Raw genomic sequence first — 19,251 nt, 5'->3', positions numbered from 1 at the left:
GAAATAATTTCCAATAATTTTCACTAAATAGATGAAATTCTAAATAGATGATTTTTAAGAGTTTTGTAAAATTACAAACTAAAACAAAAAGAATTATTAAAATTAATGCATTTTTGTTCTATATAATGATGATTGAAATGAAGGAGCGTTACAAAAAATGTTGTGATTAAAAAGTATTATTGGTGTCTAAATTACACAAATGAACAAGTTTATTTAAAAACTTTGATCAAAACTGCAAAAGTGTTCCAATCAAAATTCTTGAGATAAAAAAAAAACAGTTTGCATGTATGAAATAGGCAAAATGTGAACATTTTAAAAAATAAAATAAAAACTTTAATTGCTTAAACTTTCATTCATTTCAGTTAAAAAATTGCTTTATTTATCCAAAAAGAAAATCAAATGTTCTCAGAACTCATATCATCCAATAATCTTCAGAGTTGTAATGGATTTCCAGTAGCAGTCAGTCTTGCAGCACACCCGAAGATGCCTCTGAGTCAAAACTGTTAGTTTATGACAATCTCATGAGATGCTATCAGCTCAATATCTGTAGAGAGGATATTTCACAGCAACATATCCTGGATGACACCATCAGTTGTTGGTAAGCTCTGCTAATCCACCTCAATTGCTTTTGCTGCTCCTCTTTAAATTTCTGCCTATTGTTATTATGTCAGGCATATTCCAAGGTCGTATCAAAACTGCAGAAGGTTTTCTGCATAGTGAGGACTGAAGCTTATAATGGCATTCCTATATAAAATGGGAAACACTATGATACATAATATTTCTATAGTATTATTTAAAAAGAGCTAGCTTTGTCTCTAAGGCAAGGGTGGCCAAAATTGTCAAAATACAAAACATTTTTTTAAAAACTAAGATCTTGAGGATTTTTTGGTTGCTCAACAATAAAGCATGAAATATTTACAAAATGGTCAGATTTGGACACCCTGCTCTCAGTGATCAGGGTGGAGCACAAAATGAAAGAACCTCCCAAGGATTAATGCACTTTTTCCAAGTAGTATTTATTTTAAAAATACAGTTTTATGACTCATGGCTGCCAAGTAAAGGATAATCTGAAGCACTTTAATTCATTGATGACTCACTAGCTAACTGCAAAACAGAACAACAATGACTCCTCCTATAACCTAATACTTTTATTTATTTGATGTTATAAAACTTTAAGAGTGGTGAATGTGTCACACTTACGTCCTGTTTATAGACTGCTAAACATAGACGACAGTCTATTTACATTACATCTACATTAAAGGCCAACAAAATTAGCTCCTTTGCTTTCATTTAGCTTTTCTTTGCTGTGTTTGCTGAAAGTGAATCTGCAGACTGGACTAATAAACTTATCTGACTCATCCCTCAAGCACTTCTTCAGAGGGCTGTAAAACCAAATGCTGCTGCACAGTAACAGCTCCAACACCTAGAAACAAACACTTTAAAATGTGTTTTTTCCAGATACGTTTGCTGAAACTTTAATTATCCGACAGTCCAGCTCAATAGCTTTATCTATTGTTTTGCTGTAAACTTTGCTAATGTTGACTAAACATTAGCACAACTCAAGGTCCACTTCACAAAATGATAATCACCACATTACAAACTTTATCATTTTTATTCAAACTGTACATGTACAATGGGCTTATCTCATTTTTAAAAAAATACAAGTAAAAAAAGACAAAATGAGTATTTTTTTCCCCCCCTTAAATACAATATGCATTTAAAAATCAAGAGTCTCTGTTTGCTGGCTGGTTTGCATATGTTCTGAAAACACAAAAAAACTAATTTTCCTTCTGCAAACAGAACAAACTAAACGTGTCAGTCTGGTAGCAATAACAGAATCACTTTGCTTTGTTTGGTAAAAATGCATGAAGTGACATTTTTCTGTTGAGCAGAACTTAACCAGGTCTTGAGGTATGTAGTACATCCATGTGAGGAGGAGGAGAAGAAGAAAACAGCATGGTATATACAAACTGCCTTTAAATACAGCATGAAGTACAAAGTATGCACAATTTTAGTGAGAATATACATAAAAAACAACAGGGCATGTTTAGGAATTTAAATAACCGCGAAGGTCAAACTGCTGACTTGCTCTCATTGTTTGAGAAAATGTGCTACGAGACGAGAAGCAGGCGGTTTCAGCTGACTCCTGACAAAACGCCACTAATTTCTTTGTTTAGTCTGAATGACGAAGTCACTTGTTTTAAATGCTGCAAGCGTCAAGTCGACTCCGGTAATTACTTCTCCTAATCAAGATAAGACAAAGACATTCAACAGGAGTCGTCTCACTTTAACTAAAAGCAATTAAACTCAGGTTTAAGCCTAAAATAAGGTGATATTTCTATACAATCCTGTATCAAAAAAACTAGGAAATCATCATGATTAAAAGTCAGGTACAACACAACCTTAACTTTCTTTTCTCACAATCTGGTAAACCAGTTTTTTTATTTCCTAAAACAACCCTCTCCTCAGTAACAAACTCTTCTATTTGACCTCCTTCTAACACAGAAACAACATGCAACTTCTCAGATTTTCAAGCTTCTGTAAAAAAAACCCAGATAAGTAAAAACAAGTAAATAAAACATCTAAAAATGTTCAGTCGGCTTGCAAGAATGTAACACTTCATGAAATTAAAAGAAAAATAAGGCAAGTTACACCAAGCAGAATGCAGGTGCTAACTCAGAGTACAATTTTATCCCGGATAAAATAACATTAGAGCTCCAGAACAACCATTTGCACTCCCATGGATTAAATCTGGATCACTGAAATGGTGCTTTGGGTGCCTTAAAGGCTTTAAAGAGGGGGAAAAAAAGCTTTTTTGATGGGTAATCCAAAAGTAGAGAGACCACACACAGAGACTAACAATGAGCCGTTGTGTCTCCAGGTTTCTGTAAGCATGTGTGTGTGGCCTTTAAAAATAAAAAAAATTAAAAAAGCAAAATCCAGGTCAATCTGTGGTGTAACAGTCTTTTTTTTTTTACATTTACGATCACTGTGCAAACCAGTACATAACTTCATTCAACTTCGGAGTGAACATTCAAAACAGAAGTGAATATTCATCAGTCAGAAGATTAAAAAAAGAGGAAAATCTAGGCAGCCACTTGGCACATAAACATGATGATTAACTATTCCTCCCATTTAAAGCAGAAGAGAATGTACCCTGCAAACTCTAACATCAATTAAAGCTTTGCAGTAATTTCCCTAATGAATGAATGAAATTATTTTATCTCATTGTTTTTCTCGCACAGTCCACTGACAAACTCAAGGGTGAACAGGGAGTACATTCAAATTGTAACAAAGGAATATATATGTATATATAAAGGGTTAAGTCTTTGCATGGCCATTTTATAGCAGTTTATGGTCCAAGAATACAAAAGTCATGATTTCTTTGACAAAATGGGGAACGGGGGAGTTAGTGAATATATTGGAAGGTTCTCCAACTTCCTTAAAGGTGTTGCGTGCTGCTGCCACAACAGTAAAACACTTTAACTCAGTTTAAAAAAAATAAAAATCCAACTAGGATTAATGAAATGAAAGCTTTTTGACCTCATTTTCGCGCATGTTTCGCCCTCACACCGTCGTCTCTCCGTGGTTCCCGTTGCTGAGACGCTTGTAGAAACTCCGCCAGGACTGTAGGGTCTTCCCGGACCAGACCCAGAAACCGGAAGTTATGCCGACGATCATGGTCATCAGATATTTGATCATGAACACGGTGAAGTCCGGGGTCATGGGGGCGAAGTTGTGGACCGGGCAGGGGACGGCGAAGCGCTTGCAGGTGTGCATGTGCCAGGTGCGCTCCCATTGCTCCCTGAAAGCCTGCTCGTAGAAATAACAGGCGATCACAATGGTGGCCGGAACCGTATAGAGGACGCTGAACACCCCGATCCGAACCATCAGCTTCTCCAGCTTCTCTGTTTTGGTGCCGTCATGTTTCATGATGGTGCGGATCCGGAAAAGCGACACGAAGCCAGCCAACAGGAAGGAAGTACCGATGAACAGGTAGACGAATAGCGGCGCTAGTACGAAACCGCGTAACGCATCCACGTTGAAGATCCCCACGAAGCACACTCCGGTCAGGACGTCTCCGTCCACCTGGCCCATTGCAAGGATCGTGATGGTTTTGATGGCCGGGACGGCCCACGCGGCCAGGTGGAAGTACTGGGAGTTGGCCTCTATTGCCTCGTGACCCCATTTCATTCCGGCGGAGAGGAACCAAGTCAGGGACAGGATGACCCACCAGATGGAGCTGGCCATGCCGAAGAAGTAGAGCACCATGAACAGGATGGTGCAGCCCTCCTTTTTGGTACCCTGAGCCACAGTCCTATAGGCCTCCCCCTTGAATTTATCCACGCATACTACCTTGTCCTCCAGAAAGAACCCAGCAGCATAGGCCACGGCCACCATGAAGTAGCAGCCGGACAGGAAGATGATGGGCCGCTCCGGGTACCTGAACCTCCTCATGTCCACTAAATAGGTGAGCACCGTGAACAGAGTGCTCACGCAGCACAGTATGGACCAGATCCCGACCCAAAGTCTTCCGAATTTCACCTCGTCTTCCCGAAAATACATGATCCCGCTGGGTTTCGTGGGCTCGCAGGGGGCGCCGCAGTCTCTGACCCCCATGAATTTGTAGCCCAGGTAGGGCGGCACCTCCAGCTGTAGGGGGCAGGAGAACTGGTTGGGCGGGATCCGATGAGTGTGCTGTCCACCACCTATGGGTGGAGGGGTCACGGGTTCGGGTGCACGGGGAGACGAGGAGGAAGACGGGCTGCCGGGTTCCGATGTGTTCTGCCCCACGCAGATCTCCCCGCCTCCGTGGACGGGGAAAGCCTCGCAACGGAGGCGGTCCGGCCACTGGAAGCCGAATTTATTCATCAGGGCTTCACATCCCTGCCGTGCCCGCTCACACAGCGACCGACACGGCGGGATGGCCTGCTCCAGCACGGTGCAAACCGGGGCGTACATGGAGCACAGGAAGAACTTGAGATCCGGGGAGCACTGGACCTTCACCAGCGGGTAGAACTGGTGCACCTCCAGCCCGGCGTCCTCCTGGTTGGTGTGGCCCAGGAGGTTCGGCATGATGGTCTGGTTGTAGGCGATGTCGGTGCAGAGCGGGATGGAGATGGGCTGGCAGAAACCGTGCTCCGGGACGGATATCCCACTTTCGCTGTTGTGATGCTGAGCAGAAGAAGTGGGTGAGAGAGAAATCCCGCACAGCAGCCACATGATCCGCAGCAGCGCGGAGCCAGCGGTGAACCTGGCCGCCGCCATAGCTGAAGAGGAGGAGGAGGAGGGGGTGGGATAGAAAAACTTTGATCCAAGTAGAGAGACTTAAAAACGTCCGAAAACGGTGAAAAATCCACGATAAATGTCGACAGCCCTAACTTTTAGTCCACTTTGTTTGAGTTTCAGAGGCTTGTGTCGACTTTTCACTTGTAGTTTACGAAGATAAATCCAAGTAAAACGTTCGTCGTGTCATGACTTCTTAATGTTCTTTGTAAGTGACTCCAAGCAGTCCACTCTTCACTCACACTCCGTGGAAAACTGCAGTTCAACTCACGTCTGTTTAAAAAAAATCTACATAAAACAACCCCAGCGCGTTCAGCTGTTGCTCAGTCCAAAATCCAGACTCAGAAACGGGCAGTATTTCCAGGGCTTTTCGGCTAAACTTCACGCCGACCGTCGGCTCACATGCTGGGCGGTTCGAAGTCCAGAGGCTCGCTCCCCTCTCTCCGCGAGGATTCCGCCGGTTTCAAGGCGCCCATTCCATTCACCAGACACCCGCCCTTCTCCAGCACCGAGCGCGGGCCGCCTTAAAACCAACACCGCGCTTTCAGCCAATCAGAGCGTTTGTTTTCCTACAGGACTCGATGTTGATTGGTGTTCATTTCCCCACCAAAGGAAAGTATGTTACAGTAATTACATTACACCGGAGACTTTTTAAAACCCAAACAATTAAGTTTTCTAGTGGGATCTTTGCTCGTTTTAATTAAGTCTTTATCTTTCGTCTTGGTACACCTAATATTCTCAATATGTTACACCTTTGATGCCCTAAAAAAGAGATTTGTGGTTGAAGACTGAATGGCATATTTTGATAATTCGTTTTTGTCATTGAGAATCAGTAATAAAAAGAGTTTATTAGATTATTTTTTCTAAGATAAGATAAAGAAAGCGACAAATAAAAAATAGACAGTTTTCCATTTTGTTAATCAATAAAAGATGAGTACAAGTTTTAATTTGGTCTAAATATAATTTTAAACTATAACAACGAAGAGAAAAGGAAAGGACAAATTTTAAACATTTCTAACTGTGAAACCATCAAAAGAGACCTTTCTCTTTTGCACTTAATTCCTCCCACAACCGTATCTAAAAAAGTTTTTATCCAGCATATTTATTAACTACAAAACAACTTTTTTTAAAAGTTGTTTAAAAATGTATTTGTTGTCAATTTTGTTTGTGAGCCTGTTGTTGAAAATACTCATCCCTAACATAGCCTCTATAGACAGAAACATCTCATGGTGAAATATTGGGATACATATTGGGAAATAGTTTCTTTTTAATTTTGTTTGATTCTTTTTAATTATGAAAGAAAATAAGTCAAAAAAATTAAATTTGATTTTATGATCATCCATTTTTTTTACTTAGAAAACAGCTTATACTTCAATAATATTTTATAAGATGTAAATAAATAACCACTTTTTGTTTGTTTTATGACACTGGTTTCTGTTGAAAACATCCAAAAACGAATTTAAATTTAATAAAAGCTCAACCTCAGACAATATTTCCACAATCTTCCCAAAGTAAATCTTTGACTGCTTATCGTTTATTTATTTTTATTCACGTTAATGTTTGCAGTTCATCTTTTTCTTTTTGTGACACTGAAATAAAGATGGTGAGGTTTTGGTTGGTTTCTGTCCACTGATTGTTCAGATGTATTTAAAGACATGCCGATTTACTCCAAACTTTCTGCTAAAAACTCTTTAGGAATTCTTTTGTTTTTCAAGAGTGAGTCTTATCTTATGTTTGTCAAAATGTTATCTTTGGCATTTCACACTGGTAAAACTGACAGAAATGGAGGAAAATATCTTAGAGACACCTTTTTTAATTTTATTGTTAATTTAACTATAGGCTTTTTTAATCGTTTATTATTAAATATTTAATACAGTTTTGCTATTTTTCTTCCAAAAGCCCAAGTTTTTAGTTGTTTCTCATTAAAAGAAAATACATATAGAGTTCTTGAAAACCTGATGATCAAATCTTCAAGTTGGATTTTAAAGGTATTAAAAGATTTGGCTACTTGGAAGCAAAATCCAAGGTGCAAAGTTTTTGATTTTGAGTTTTATTTTACATACCCAAAAATGTCCATGTCGTATTTTCGGCACATTAAAGACTTTGGACTATTAGAGTTTCCTGCTGCTGTGCACAAAGTCTCTCTCTGTGCGTCTAGGAAATGCAAACCATAGGAAAAATTAAAGAAACCTAAACGGATTCTAGTATTTTAAGCTGCAGATATGAACAGGCACCTCATGCGGTCGGGCGGTTACGTGTTTCACTGCGAACAATCCAGCGCAGCTCCCTTCATCATTGTGGGAATTGAGAGCAACAACAGGCAAAAGCAGCTGTAATTTAGTGTGGCAGCTTGATCAATCAGACCAAAGGACGACCCAGTGTGGGAGGGTGGGGTTGCATGGTGGCCCCTGCTGCATTTGGTCCATTTCTGCCCTGAGTGGGATGAAAGGAGGTGGGGGTTTGGGCTGCAGTGGGGGGAAGGGACAGGAAGAAGAGAGAGGTCAAAGAGGGCAGGGGGAGAAGGAAAAGAAGTAGGAGGAGAGGTTCAGCCAAAAGGAGAGTTTTCTGCTCTGAATCTGGTTAAAAAAAGACACCAGACATAAAAGATATACGGATATTTGTTATTAAAACAAGACGTGGGTTTGATTTTCATAGTTTTTTTGCGAGGTGTTGTAATTAGATAACATTCAAAGCCCCACTGCTGCTGTTTAACATATAAAGCTAAATTAAAACTTTGACCAGCATGAATTTATCTTATATCTGATCCAGTCGTTCCAATTTGGTGTCAGTGCTGTATTGTGAAAGAACTACGCTTCTAATCTTATCACACTCACTCATTTCAAGCTCAGCGCTTCTGTTTGCAGAGCTGATCACAGCTGTATAACAATTAAAGGCTGGAGTTGGTGAAGATATTGATCTGACATGTCGCCGCTCCACCCACCAGTTCCTACCAACTTACTTTTTTATAGCTGTGAAGATTTTACTTCCAGGGCTTTGTGTCCTTTTTCTTTTCCTTCATGTTTGTCTGTTACATAAAATCTTCATAAAGTACACCAAATTTTGTGTTTGTAATATGATCAAATGTGAAAAGAGTTCAAGACGTATGAATATTCAGATCATTGATGTGGATGGAACAATGAAGACTTTGGTTAAGTTATAGAAATTTGGGAATAGTTGCTGAAAAATTTGCATAAAAGATTGGTCCATTATAGAATAGTCAGTAGGAATGAAGATGTAATGTTTCTCGAGTCTGATGAGTCTCCATCCATGACTTTAAAATCATCATAAAATCTTTTTATCACAGCTATTATGAAAGATAAAAATAGGAGGCTGTAAACTCAAATTTAGCGCTAAATACCTGATATTTACTAACAAATATCAGGTATATTTACTAACAAATATCAGGTATTTCTTAGGAAATGTTCACATCTGACATCCAATCTAATTTTTTATCTCTGTCTTAAACAAATGAACATCATTTTACTTATTTAATTAAAGATGGAAGCAAAAACGCCTTCTAGTCAAAGGAAAAGGTTCGCCCCAACACCAAATGGTTGGATTTATCCCATTTGGTTGAGATAACTTCAGAGAAACTCTTGTAGCCCGTCTGAAGAAAGTCAGGAAACTCCTTACTTTCAGCTGTGAGACGTTTGATGTGTTTCTTTCATGTTCAGCTTTGACTCTTTCCATTTCTTAATTCCCAGCCACTCTTTGTGGAGTTTATTGGTATCTTTTGGGTAACTTTTGTGTTGTAGGATCCTGTCCATAATGTCTTTTGCAGATGTTTTTCACATTTTTCTGAAGCACCATCTGACACATGGTGGGAGTCGTGCTGAATTCTGTGGTGCTGAACTGGCCAAGCCCTGTTGCACCAACACATTCCAAAGCCATGACACCTCCACCTCCGTGCTTCTCTTGGAATGTCTAATGTCCAAATATTTCACTATTAGGCTGATATCTCCAAAGAGCATTATTCCAGATCTCCTGTTCTTTGCTTTTGTTCTTGCAGACAAACTTTAATCTGGTTTTTGTATTTTTTATAGAGAACAAAGCCTAAGTTAGAAAACCTTGATTACATTTTAGGGTTTTAGCTGGATGGACAGCCAGAGCTGGAAATGATGGATGTTGTTTTCTGTGTCCTCCACATAGAGATGACTGTCATTACGGTGGAATGGCTGATTTCAAATACTTCTCAGTTCTCTCTGCTAGATTCATAAGCTGCTAAAGTCTTCTTCCTAAAGGAGAAGTTAGCTCCTCAGACAGCTATTTTGGGCACATCAGGTTCATGATTAAAACATCCTTATTTGGCATTTTGAAGGATTTTAAACCCCAGTTACTCTGGTGAGCCATGACTGTAAAAGTGATGCATCAGTTTCTTATGTTTATTATTAATTTTTAAAGGTGAGCTGTTTTGCATCCTTGAACAGGTCAGGATATGTTTATGGGCAGAACAAAACATGTCCATTACATTCTTTTGCACATAATGAGATTTTAATCTGCTCACTTCTGCCTGTTTTGAGCTGTTCAAAGGCGTCTTGTCACTTTAAATCCAAATAAGCTGCTGCTGGCCACGCCCCCCAACTCACACGTTTACATTGACATGTGAAAATGGCAAACAGATTAGCAATTATACAACTGTACATCTTTGAAAAGCAGAAGTGGAGCCTCCTGCACAACCAACAAGAACGCAGCAAGTGGTCTCTAAATTGTAAGTCAACAAAAAAAATACTTGTCTTTTCCAGGAGCCATCGTACAGCCAATACAGCAGTAAAACCAGGTGACCAAACATATTGGAGCTCTGCTTGGGTTGCTAGGCATCGGGCTGGACTTAGCCGGGGTTGCTAGGTGATGGGCAGTGCCTGCTGATTTGTGATGTTACATTTGGAAGATTCTTTGAAATGGCTCATTTTCCAGACACCAGAAAAAACACTAAACTTAACGCCAACTGGGCATTTTTTTAAGCATTTGGATTGTTTTTAGACCCAAATGGAATTTTGCATAATAATACTTTAAAAATAAAAGGTCTTATTTCATTTGAAAGTTAGGTTGTATTACTTGAATTTCCCAGTATTATCATTATAATCGATATAAAACATTTATCTTTTATCTTATCTAAGTAGATATACACAGAGTGTTGGCCGTTGACCTCATTCTTTCATATTCTTGTATTTATTAGTCCCTCCTTTCAATTTACTTTCAATTTACTTAGTGGTAACGTTTCCATGTTACAGCCATGCAGTGAATGTGGAGCTCCTAAATCTCCAGCAGGAAAGTCTGGGAAGCTTTACCGTAAACTAAACCGCGCCTGCAGCTTGGACTTCGTCCAACTTGAAATGCATCAATTTCCTGGATATTATAAACAGTCGCTTTAAGCTGTGCCATTTATTAAGAGCGTACAATGTAAACCTATGTCAAACCAAAATCATGTTCCCAATCATCTTAACCGTTGAAGCTTTTCTGTGAAAAAAATGTGTTTATGGAGAAGACAAATGTTTTGCTTTAGGAACCAGAAGAGCGAACACAGCCGACTTTTACGACAATTGATTATAATTTAGCTGTGTAATGTGAGGATTTGTTGGAGCTCAGTGATAAATGATGACAAATCATCCCAATGAAGCTGCCATGAGCGCCATTCCACATAAGCTTTGTCCAAACACAGACTTTTGGCCACCGAGTGAGCAGTTGTAGCAGAGATTGTTGTGCTTCTGTCCCTGCCTCCTCCCGGCTTTCTGCGGTGTGAAACCCAGCAGTTAGCAGCCACACCGGGTCAAATGGGACGCACTCCATCACGACTAACTATAGCTGTTTGTTTGTGTGCGCGCATATGTTTGTGGATAGTGTCTGCAGCGGTCAAGCAGCTGTGGGCAGTTCCAGCGGGACTCCAGACAGTCGGTCACTGTTTGCTCTCAAGTCTGCAGCAGAGAGGAAAAGAGGGAGAGAAAGAAAAGGAGAAAAGAAATGGGTTAGGCCGGCAAGCGAGCTTAAAGCAGAACACGACGAGATGCACGCCGCCAAAAAGGATTTCTGATGGTTTGGACCGTGCTTTTACTGCACTGAAGTGTGACCACTACGTGAAGCATTTGAGCTGCCATGTGAAACCCAACACTGAACAACTATTTAAATGTTGAGCTGATGTGGAAAAACACAGTTTAGTTTGGTTAGGGAGATTTTCAGCTTACAGGACATGTTGGCTCACCAAGTTGGTCTAACCAGAATCTTAAGTGTTTCTGACAAACACTCTCAACGTTGATGATTCATAGATTCTTAAGCAAAAGGTTTTATGACGATTGTAAAAAAAAAAGCAGCTACAGTTTCACATCCTCATGCTTTGTGTAGGTGCAGTTGCTCTTGTTTTAGAAAAAGAGTAAAGTAATTTCCAAAGAGCTTGAACGTTAAGGTGGGTGTTCATGGGTTCAATACTGTAAACATGAAGTCACTCAGTGTGTGTTTATGTGCAAAATCTGTGGGTGTGGTACAAAGACATAATTTTGGGTGGTGTTTATACATTTTTGGTGTTATAAAACCTGTAGGCCTCCCTGCTTTACTATCAGATGTAAGATTTTGGGAAGCTTAACGCTTGCTTTGCACATTTTGGCGGTGATGTTTGGAAACTGTTCAAGTAAAACAGAAAAATATGAACATTAGGGATCATGGGTTATGCTTCCTTATAAGTTTTCACACTCCTTTTTTTCCTTTTTCTCATGTTAAAACTACAAACTTAAATGCATTTTATTAAGATTTTATGTGATTAAACCAACACATGGTGTCAGATTTCTTTAGAAAAGCATCTTAACTGTGGTGTCCATTTTTGTTCAAACGCGTTGCCTTCAGAAGTCCCCTAGTTAGTAAATAGAGTCAATTTTGTGTCATTTACTTCCAGTATAAATGCAGCTGATTTATAAAAATGCATCACAGTGAAGGCCAAGAAACACATCAGACAGGTCAGGGAAAAGGCTTAAAGCACAAATGTTGAATCCAGGAAAAGAAATTGGAAAAAGTGTGACTTAATAACAAACTTAAGGCAAAACATGGATATTGACCTGGCTGACTGTCAGGATATTTTGAAGGTTTTCAGTTTCACATTATGTTGGATTGTCGACATAAAACTTATTCTGGATTATTTTATTGGAGCTCATTAATTGGACACTTGTGGATGTAAAAACACAGTTTTTGTTCGAGATGGATCTAAGACGTCAATGATATGAGGCTTTGAACAATGACTCAGACATTATTTTGCATTTCTAATTGGTTTGACAAAAGCATTTACTGTGTCTACAGTTGTTATTGTATCGTTGATTGGAAAACATGATTGGAATCTGAAGAATCTTAGCTTTCCAATGATGTACATAGAAAGGGTGTTGCAAAGTAAACGTGCAACATTGTTATGTCTTCTGGGCAGGACAGAGAACAACGGCATCAATTAGGCATTCCATAAATTTGACATATTTGATGAAAGTCACTGTTTTTTGGCTTTTTTGGACAATATTTTGGACATTTCCAAAATCCCATAGTACCCATGACGATGGCAGTAAAATGCAATGCTACACTCCAGCTGTGGTTGAACTGGGAAATCCCAACTTCCCAGTTGCAAAAATCAAGTAGAATGCCCTTCAAAGTCAGATTTCCCAATGGGAAACTGGGAGCAACGCCGACAAGAACCAGTTACGACTCATAAGGTGGAAATTGCGTTTCAATATGGCCGCTCTTCACATGACCAGCAAAATGTGGCATTGACTTTAGATTTATATGAGTGCTTCTAAAACCAATGTCACAACTGCAATTATAAACTGAACAAATTAAAAGTAGTGTTTGTTTATTGAAAGTAAAGCGTAAAATTATGTTTGTTGAAGATATTGCAAACAATGTTTATGGGTGTTGAAATTATGACTTCTTAACTAGAACGCTGCTACGTCTGACGTCAAATCCAGGTCCAAATTCAAACTTTCCAGGTAACTGGAACGCACCATTAGTCAGAGTTGATGCAAGAATGGGTGGAGCTATTGAGAGTGAAATCCTGGAAGAAAACCATTTCTGCAAAAATTCTCAAAGATCACTTTGAAGAAGGGACATTACCCTAACAATGCAGCCAGTCAGGTGCAGCGAGTGAATTGCAGAGTACAGCTGGAAGTCTGCTGCCCAAATCATTAGCTTGATTTATTCAACAATGTTAGAAAGATCACATGTGAAGCTACAGTACAGCAGAAATCCTGTCTGAACTAGCTTGCAGGCTTCGCCTCATTAATGTGTTTAAATGGCCTGAAGTCCAGGCCGAAATCTAATTAAGAATCTGGCAGGAAAATTGTTCACAGACGTTCACCATCAAATCTAATGGAGATTGAGCTAATTTGTAAAGAACAGTCGACAAAATGTCACTATCTAGATGCTCAAAGCTGGTAGAAACATACCAGAGAAGTAACTGCAACTGCAATCGCTGAAAAAATGGTTCTGAATGCAAATTATTTACTAATTTGGTGCCTTTTGAAGGCAGTTATTTAGACAGGATTTTATTTAAGTGTATCATGGTTTTTTTTTAATTCTTGGTGCATGAATGCATTTTGCAGGGCATTGCATTAAGATTCTACATCTGTGGGAAGAACTCAGTTTAAGTGAAAATGTTGAGTGACTTCTCAATGTGTAACTAAATTAAAAGCTTTTGGAGTTTCTGAAAAACTGAAAAAGAACTCAGTAAGTACTGCAGGCTAAAAACTCTTGCTATAAAGAGAACCCACACTGAGGCAGCAGTCACAGTAACTATATGGTGGAAAGCAGAAATAGATCACACAGCTGTAGGGGTTGTTCTGTGCTATAACATGGTGGAAACCCACTGGGCTGCATGTGATGTCTTAAAAACCAGTTCAGAAGGTTAACTTGCAAAATGTGGTTCCACAGGATTAGATCGTATAGTTTGAGTTGTCTCTCGCCTAGTTTCCTTGTGTTACTGTGAATGTGTCACGGGTAGGTGTGTGTGTGTATATATGGCAAGCCAGAGGTATGTGTGGGACATGCTGCTGAGCGGTGGGGGAGGGGAGATCCCTGTAAGAAGTCAGCAGAGACGGCGAGAGAGAGAGGAATGTGGGCAGCTGGTTTGTGTCTGTCATTGCAACACAGAGAGTCTACAGTACTGAACTACATACACACACACCGTGATGAAAGAGCGATTTATTTGGACCTGCAGAGGGGGTGTTCGGGCCGGTAGGGCAGGCTCCAGGAAGCTCGGAGGCTGATATCTCAACTACTTGGACAAGAAGTCCAGATTGCCCAGTTGCCAAGACCCATACGTTACGTTACAAAAATATATTGTTGCAACTGGAAGAGGAGACACAAACCAATTAAATATGGTCAAAGTTAGGAGGACTGAGGAACAGATGAACTTTGGTGATGCAAGTTAGCTTGTGTCCAATTGTTCTTATTGGACTTTAAAAACGTGAAGACTTGAGTTTCCCCCCAAAAAATCTAGCTAAGCCTGGTGGTGGGGGCCACAAGTTGCCCCACCGTGTTTTTGTGTTAAAACAACTTTTAAAATCTGACAGGAAATTCTGGAAATAAACCATCAACAAAGAAAATACTGCAGTGAATTAAATAGAACTAGTCTTTTTGTAGGGTATGTATGCATAATCAAATGTCATTGTCTTTTTATTGTTTGCTAAAGATTACTGATGTTTTATTGTATATTAATCTTAACTTGTCTTTGCTATAACTGTTACTAGTATATATATATATATATATATATATATATATATATATATATATATATATATTTTTTTTTTTTTTAAATCACTTAAAATAAACAATGCTTAGCCTGGCGGGGCAGGAAGTAAAGCCTGATGGCCCGCCAGGCTTATAATACAATGGGGTAAACTGCTGATGATCAATCTGTTAAAGTTGCATTATGTTAAGATTATAACCTTGATTGAAATACATTATTGAAATCTCAAAGTAATTGCAAAAACACCGTACAATGTTTTTATGTCTTGCGGGCGGGACAGGAGAAGAACACTTCCAGTTAGGCCTTCCACAAATCTGATATCTACAACTCTTTAAGAAAATTTTATAATCTGACTCACAACAACTAATTTCCTTTCTGGGTCATGTAATGGTTAAAGAACGGGATACAAAATGTTTTGTTTATAGGCACAAAATGGAAATAAGTTGATTTGAAACCCAAATAAACACGAGTAAACTGACAAAAACTGCCTAAACAATCATTATGTCATTTTGGTTGCTAGCCACATTACCGCCTAACCACTTCATACTTTTACAATTTCGGTTGCTTTGTCCCAGACTTATCTGTATCGGCGTTGATAGCTCGTGATTTAGATCCTTTCCTACTGTAATCCACTGTAAGAAAATATGAAATATGGTTAAATTACTCCAATAAATAATGTACATTAGCAAAAAGTCAAATAAAGTGTTGGTTTGATTAAGATTTTAAATGTTTTGTACTTTAAACATAATATTTTATGTTTTGTTGTTTTTGTATATGTAAATTTTGCCTTCATCAAGTTATGTATCCACCAGAGAAATAAGTTTAATGTCAGTTGGTAAATTATGGTTTGTTTTAAGTCCTAAATGACTGAAGGTTGGCGATAAAAATACTAGATTACAACATTTAGGCCAGTTAAATTCTGGCAGCAGCCATAACATTGTTTTAATCCATTCAAAATTAAACTTTTATTGGTTAGAACATTTATGGTTTTCCAAATAATGATCTGTAGACGTTAGCTAAAGTCATGCACCATTCCCTGATGGTTCTAGTTATCTGGATGGATGAAATAAATAATACTGCAGCTATTTTTTAAATAAAATTAGCTTACAAGTGGACCATTAAAACCCATTTAAGATTTATACTATTTGGTGTTTGTTGCAACACAATCCCTGCTATTACATTTAAAGTGAGATAAATGGATAAAGGATCAGGATACTTTTCCTGAAAAAAAACCAAACATATTGAGCCAACAACATTTCCCTTTTGATCAAATTGATAGTGCATTAAAGTGTGCAGGACATTATTATGTTAAGAGTAATGGGGAGAAAAACCCTAATCCATTTGCAAGCTGCATGATTTTATCTGATACTCACCGTTATTCTGTTCTCTGATCTTTGACCAACCGTCCATGTTAATAAGATACTCAAATACTGCTGGCCATTTCTGCCACAGGTGTTACACTTCTAGCAGCTGCTTATAATTTCACATTATTATGTACAGCTGCTCTCATTAGGATGTCCTGAAAGCTTCCAGTTGGCAGCAAACAGCCTGTAGGGCTCTACACTCTCCAGATTTCATTCTGTGTAAAGTGAAAGTGATGTATTCATTTGTAAATATGTTCCGTTTTCACACCACGGGTTTCTTGTTTGAACAGGGCTTTAGACATCTGTAACCCGACTCAAACATGGGAAATAAATCCCGTCCTATTGTCAGCAGCCATGTATTTACTTTACAGCGTACACAAAAGAGCTGAGGTCTTGTCCAGTAACTCATCGCCTCCCTGGGGAAATATCCCTTCAAAAGATGACTGTGAAACCGGATGGCATTACCTTCAGGCTGTGATCTGGAAAACACTGTTTAATTATTAAGACATCCAGGACATTTGGGCCAATTTTCTTTATTTGTGACAGGACTATTAAAACCAGACTGAGTCAACAAGAGAAAAGAGGATTTCAGATGTCTGCTTAAGCAAAAAACATGTTTGTAGGTTTATTACTTCCATTTGTGTCTCAACTGCTTCTGAAAACAACCCAAGTTTTGAGCCACAATTAGGGCACTCAACCGTCACCTAGCAACCCCAGCAGAGTTCCGCCCGTTACCTAGCAACCCAAGCGGAACTCCAGCACATTTGGTCAGCTGGTTTTACTGCTCTACGCTCTATGCAATGGCTTCTGCAGAAGACAAAGGTTTTGTTGTTGAGTTACCATCCAGAAACTACTAGCTGAATTCTGGTTGGTTGTACAGGAGGCTCTACTTGTGCTTTTCAATTGTACGGTTGTATAATTGCGCATCTGTTTGCAGACATTTTCACAAGGAATGTGAATGTTGAGTTGGGGGGTGTGGCCAGCAGCAGCTTATTTGGATTTAAAGTGACAAGATGCCATAAAACATCTCATTCTGAGAAGAGCTGACTAAAATCTTATTACCTAGGAATGATTTTGTACAAACAAAAAAGTAATGAAAATGTTTTTGTAGCACATAGACCAATCCTAACATGATCAAGGAAGCATAACAGATGACAGTTTGCTCTGTTGCCTTGCAGCCAGAAGGTCTTGGGTTTAAATCCTGTTCTGAGTTCTTCCTTTGTTTAGGTTTACATTTAGCAAAACTGGATTTTTTTTTTGTTGCTGCCCAACTGAACGCTGGTAAACTTCAGCACCTTGAACGAGCTTCGCTTAGGAATTTTTACAACACTACCTCCAACATTTGCTGAGACACATTCTTTAAAGCACAAAAGCCAACTTCATGGCAACACTGTGGAGAAGTAAAGTATCTGTAAAATGAGAACTAGTTTACCTTTAAGGCACAAAAATGTACACAGTATCCATCTTCTGGATGTTGGGCATCAAACTAAAACACTTTGTCTGCTTATGTGGCTAAACATCATGCTGTGTTGAAACACATTTATCAGATAGAGGTGATGATTCAGTTAACTTGCTTTAGAGGTTGGGAGTAGTTACTGATCCTTAGCACAGAGCTCTGATATTGATACTGTGTACCAGATGGCAGGGAGGTAAACAGTTTGTGCTCTGGGTGGCATAGATCACTTCAGACCTGCCACACTGACAACATGTGTGGCAGGAAGCTGACGACTATCTGCCTTCTGTTGGTGGACTGAGCTGTAAAACCAGGGAGACAGTTTGCTGTTTTCAGAAGCACACAACACGAACCTTTTCATAATTGTCCTACACAAATATACAACGACGTATTAGTGCCACTGTAGGTAGAAAAAGAGGAATAAATGTCTGGCAAAAAACTCAGACATTTTTTTTTAGATTGATCTCAGATGTTTTCTAGAAAAAAGCTGAAATCTTTCAGCTTGAAAAGTCAAAAAATTGCCAGAAGAAATCTAAAATTTCTAGGCTAATCTCAGAAGTTTTCTAGAAAAAAGCTGGAAAACTTTGAGCTTGAAAATGTGGTAGGAAAAACAAACATTTTGAAATTAATTAAAAGGAAAAACTAGGACTTTTTTAGTATAAAAAGTAAAAGATTTTCAACTTTAGAAAATTTTCTGAATTTTAAAACTTAAAAATTTTTGACTTTTGAAACTTTTTCTGGAATATTTTTGAGAATGAATAATTTTAAAATCTGAGTTTTTTTCTAGCAAATGTTTTACTATTAAAATTTAGAAATTTCCAAGTTTTTTTCTTGAAAATTTTTGTTTAATGTAAAAATTTCAGAGTTGTTTTGTTGGGAGCAAATCTTTGTTGCAAATCTTCAACTTTTGAAGCTTAGAAATTTCCTTGTTTTTTTTTTTTAGAAACATTTCTGATTAATCTCAAAATTTCTGATTTTTTTATAGCAAATCTTTGACTTTTCAAGCTCAGAAATGTCAAAATCTTTTTATCTCAAAATTTTGAGATTAATCCCCACCTTTTTTGTCTAAAATGTCCCTAATAAGCCATTTTACAAGCAACATCGTGTTTCAGTAGAATTTATGTGATCAAACAATCTCAAGTGGAACATCTGGGAAGTGGAAGAAAAATGTTTTTTATGTTATTTTAATAAATAAATTAATAAAATAACATGTTGCATTATTTTTTTTCATCCCATATCAGTTAATATTTAACACAAACCTTTGCTGCAATAACAGCTCCATCCTTGGAGTATGTTTCTACCAACTTTGCTCATTTAGAGATTGGACGTTTGTGCTCATTTTATTTTGCAAAACAGGCAAACTTCAGTCAGCCACAGATATTTAATTAAATTAGAGCCATATTTTAACTAGGCCTTTGAAACCATCTGTCTGTTTTAACTTC

General features: G+C 38.5%; 1 protein-coding gene across 1 annotated transcript; it reads right to left on the bottom strand.

The window, feature by feature from the left end:
• Window positions 1–1,596: 1,596 nt before the first annotated feature.
• LOC116723162 (frizzled-7-A-like) lies at window positions 1,597–5,751 on the bottom strand. Its single transcript, XM_032567845.1, has one exon. It carries the CDS (start codon window positions 5,266–5,268, stop codon window positions 3,568–3,570), a length of 1,701 nt encoding a protein of 566 aa, XP_032423736.1. The 5' UTR covers window positions 5,269–5,751; the 3' UTR covers window positions 1,597–3,567.
• Window positions 5,752–19,251: the final 13,500 nt, after the last annotated feature.

This window comes from Xiphophorus hellerii, chromosome 7 (genome assembly GCF_003331165.1).
Source record: "Xiphophorus hellerii strain 12219 chromosome 7, Xiphophorus_hellerii-4.1, whole genome shotgun sequence".
Taxonomy (NCBI): Eukaryota; Metazoa; Chordata; class Actinopteri; order Cyprinodontiformes; family Poeciliidae; genus Xiphophorus; species Xiphophorus hellerii.
This window is presented reverse-complemented; position numbering and strand designations above follow the sequence as displayed.

What these genes read in the sequence shown, in the direction of transcription:
- LOC116723162 (XM_032567845.1), bottom strand. Translation starts at nt 5,268, where the DNA reads ATGGCGGCGGCCAGGTTCACCGCTGGCTCCGCGCTGCTGCGGATCATG.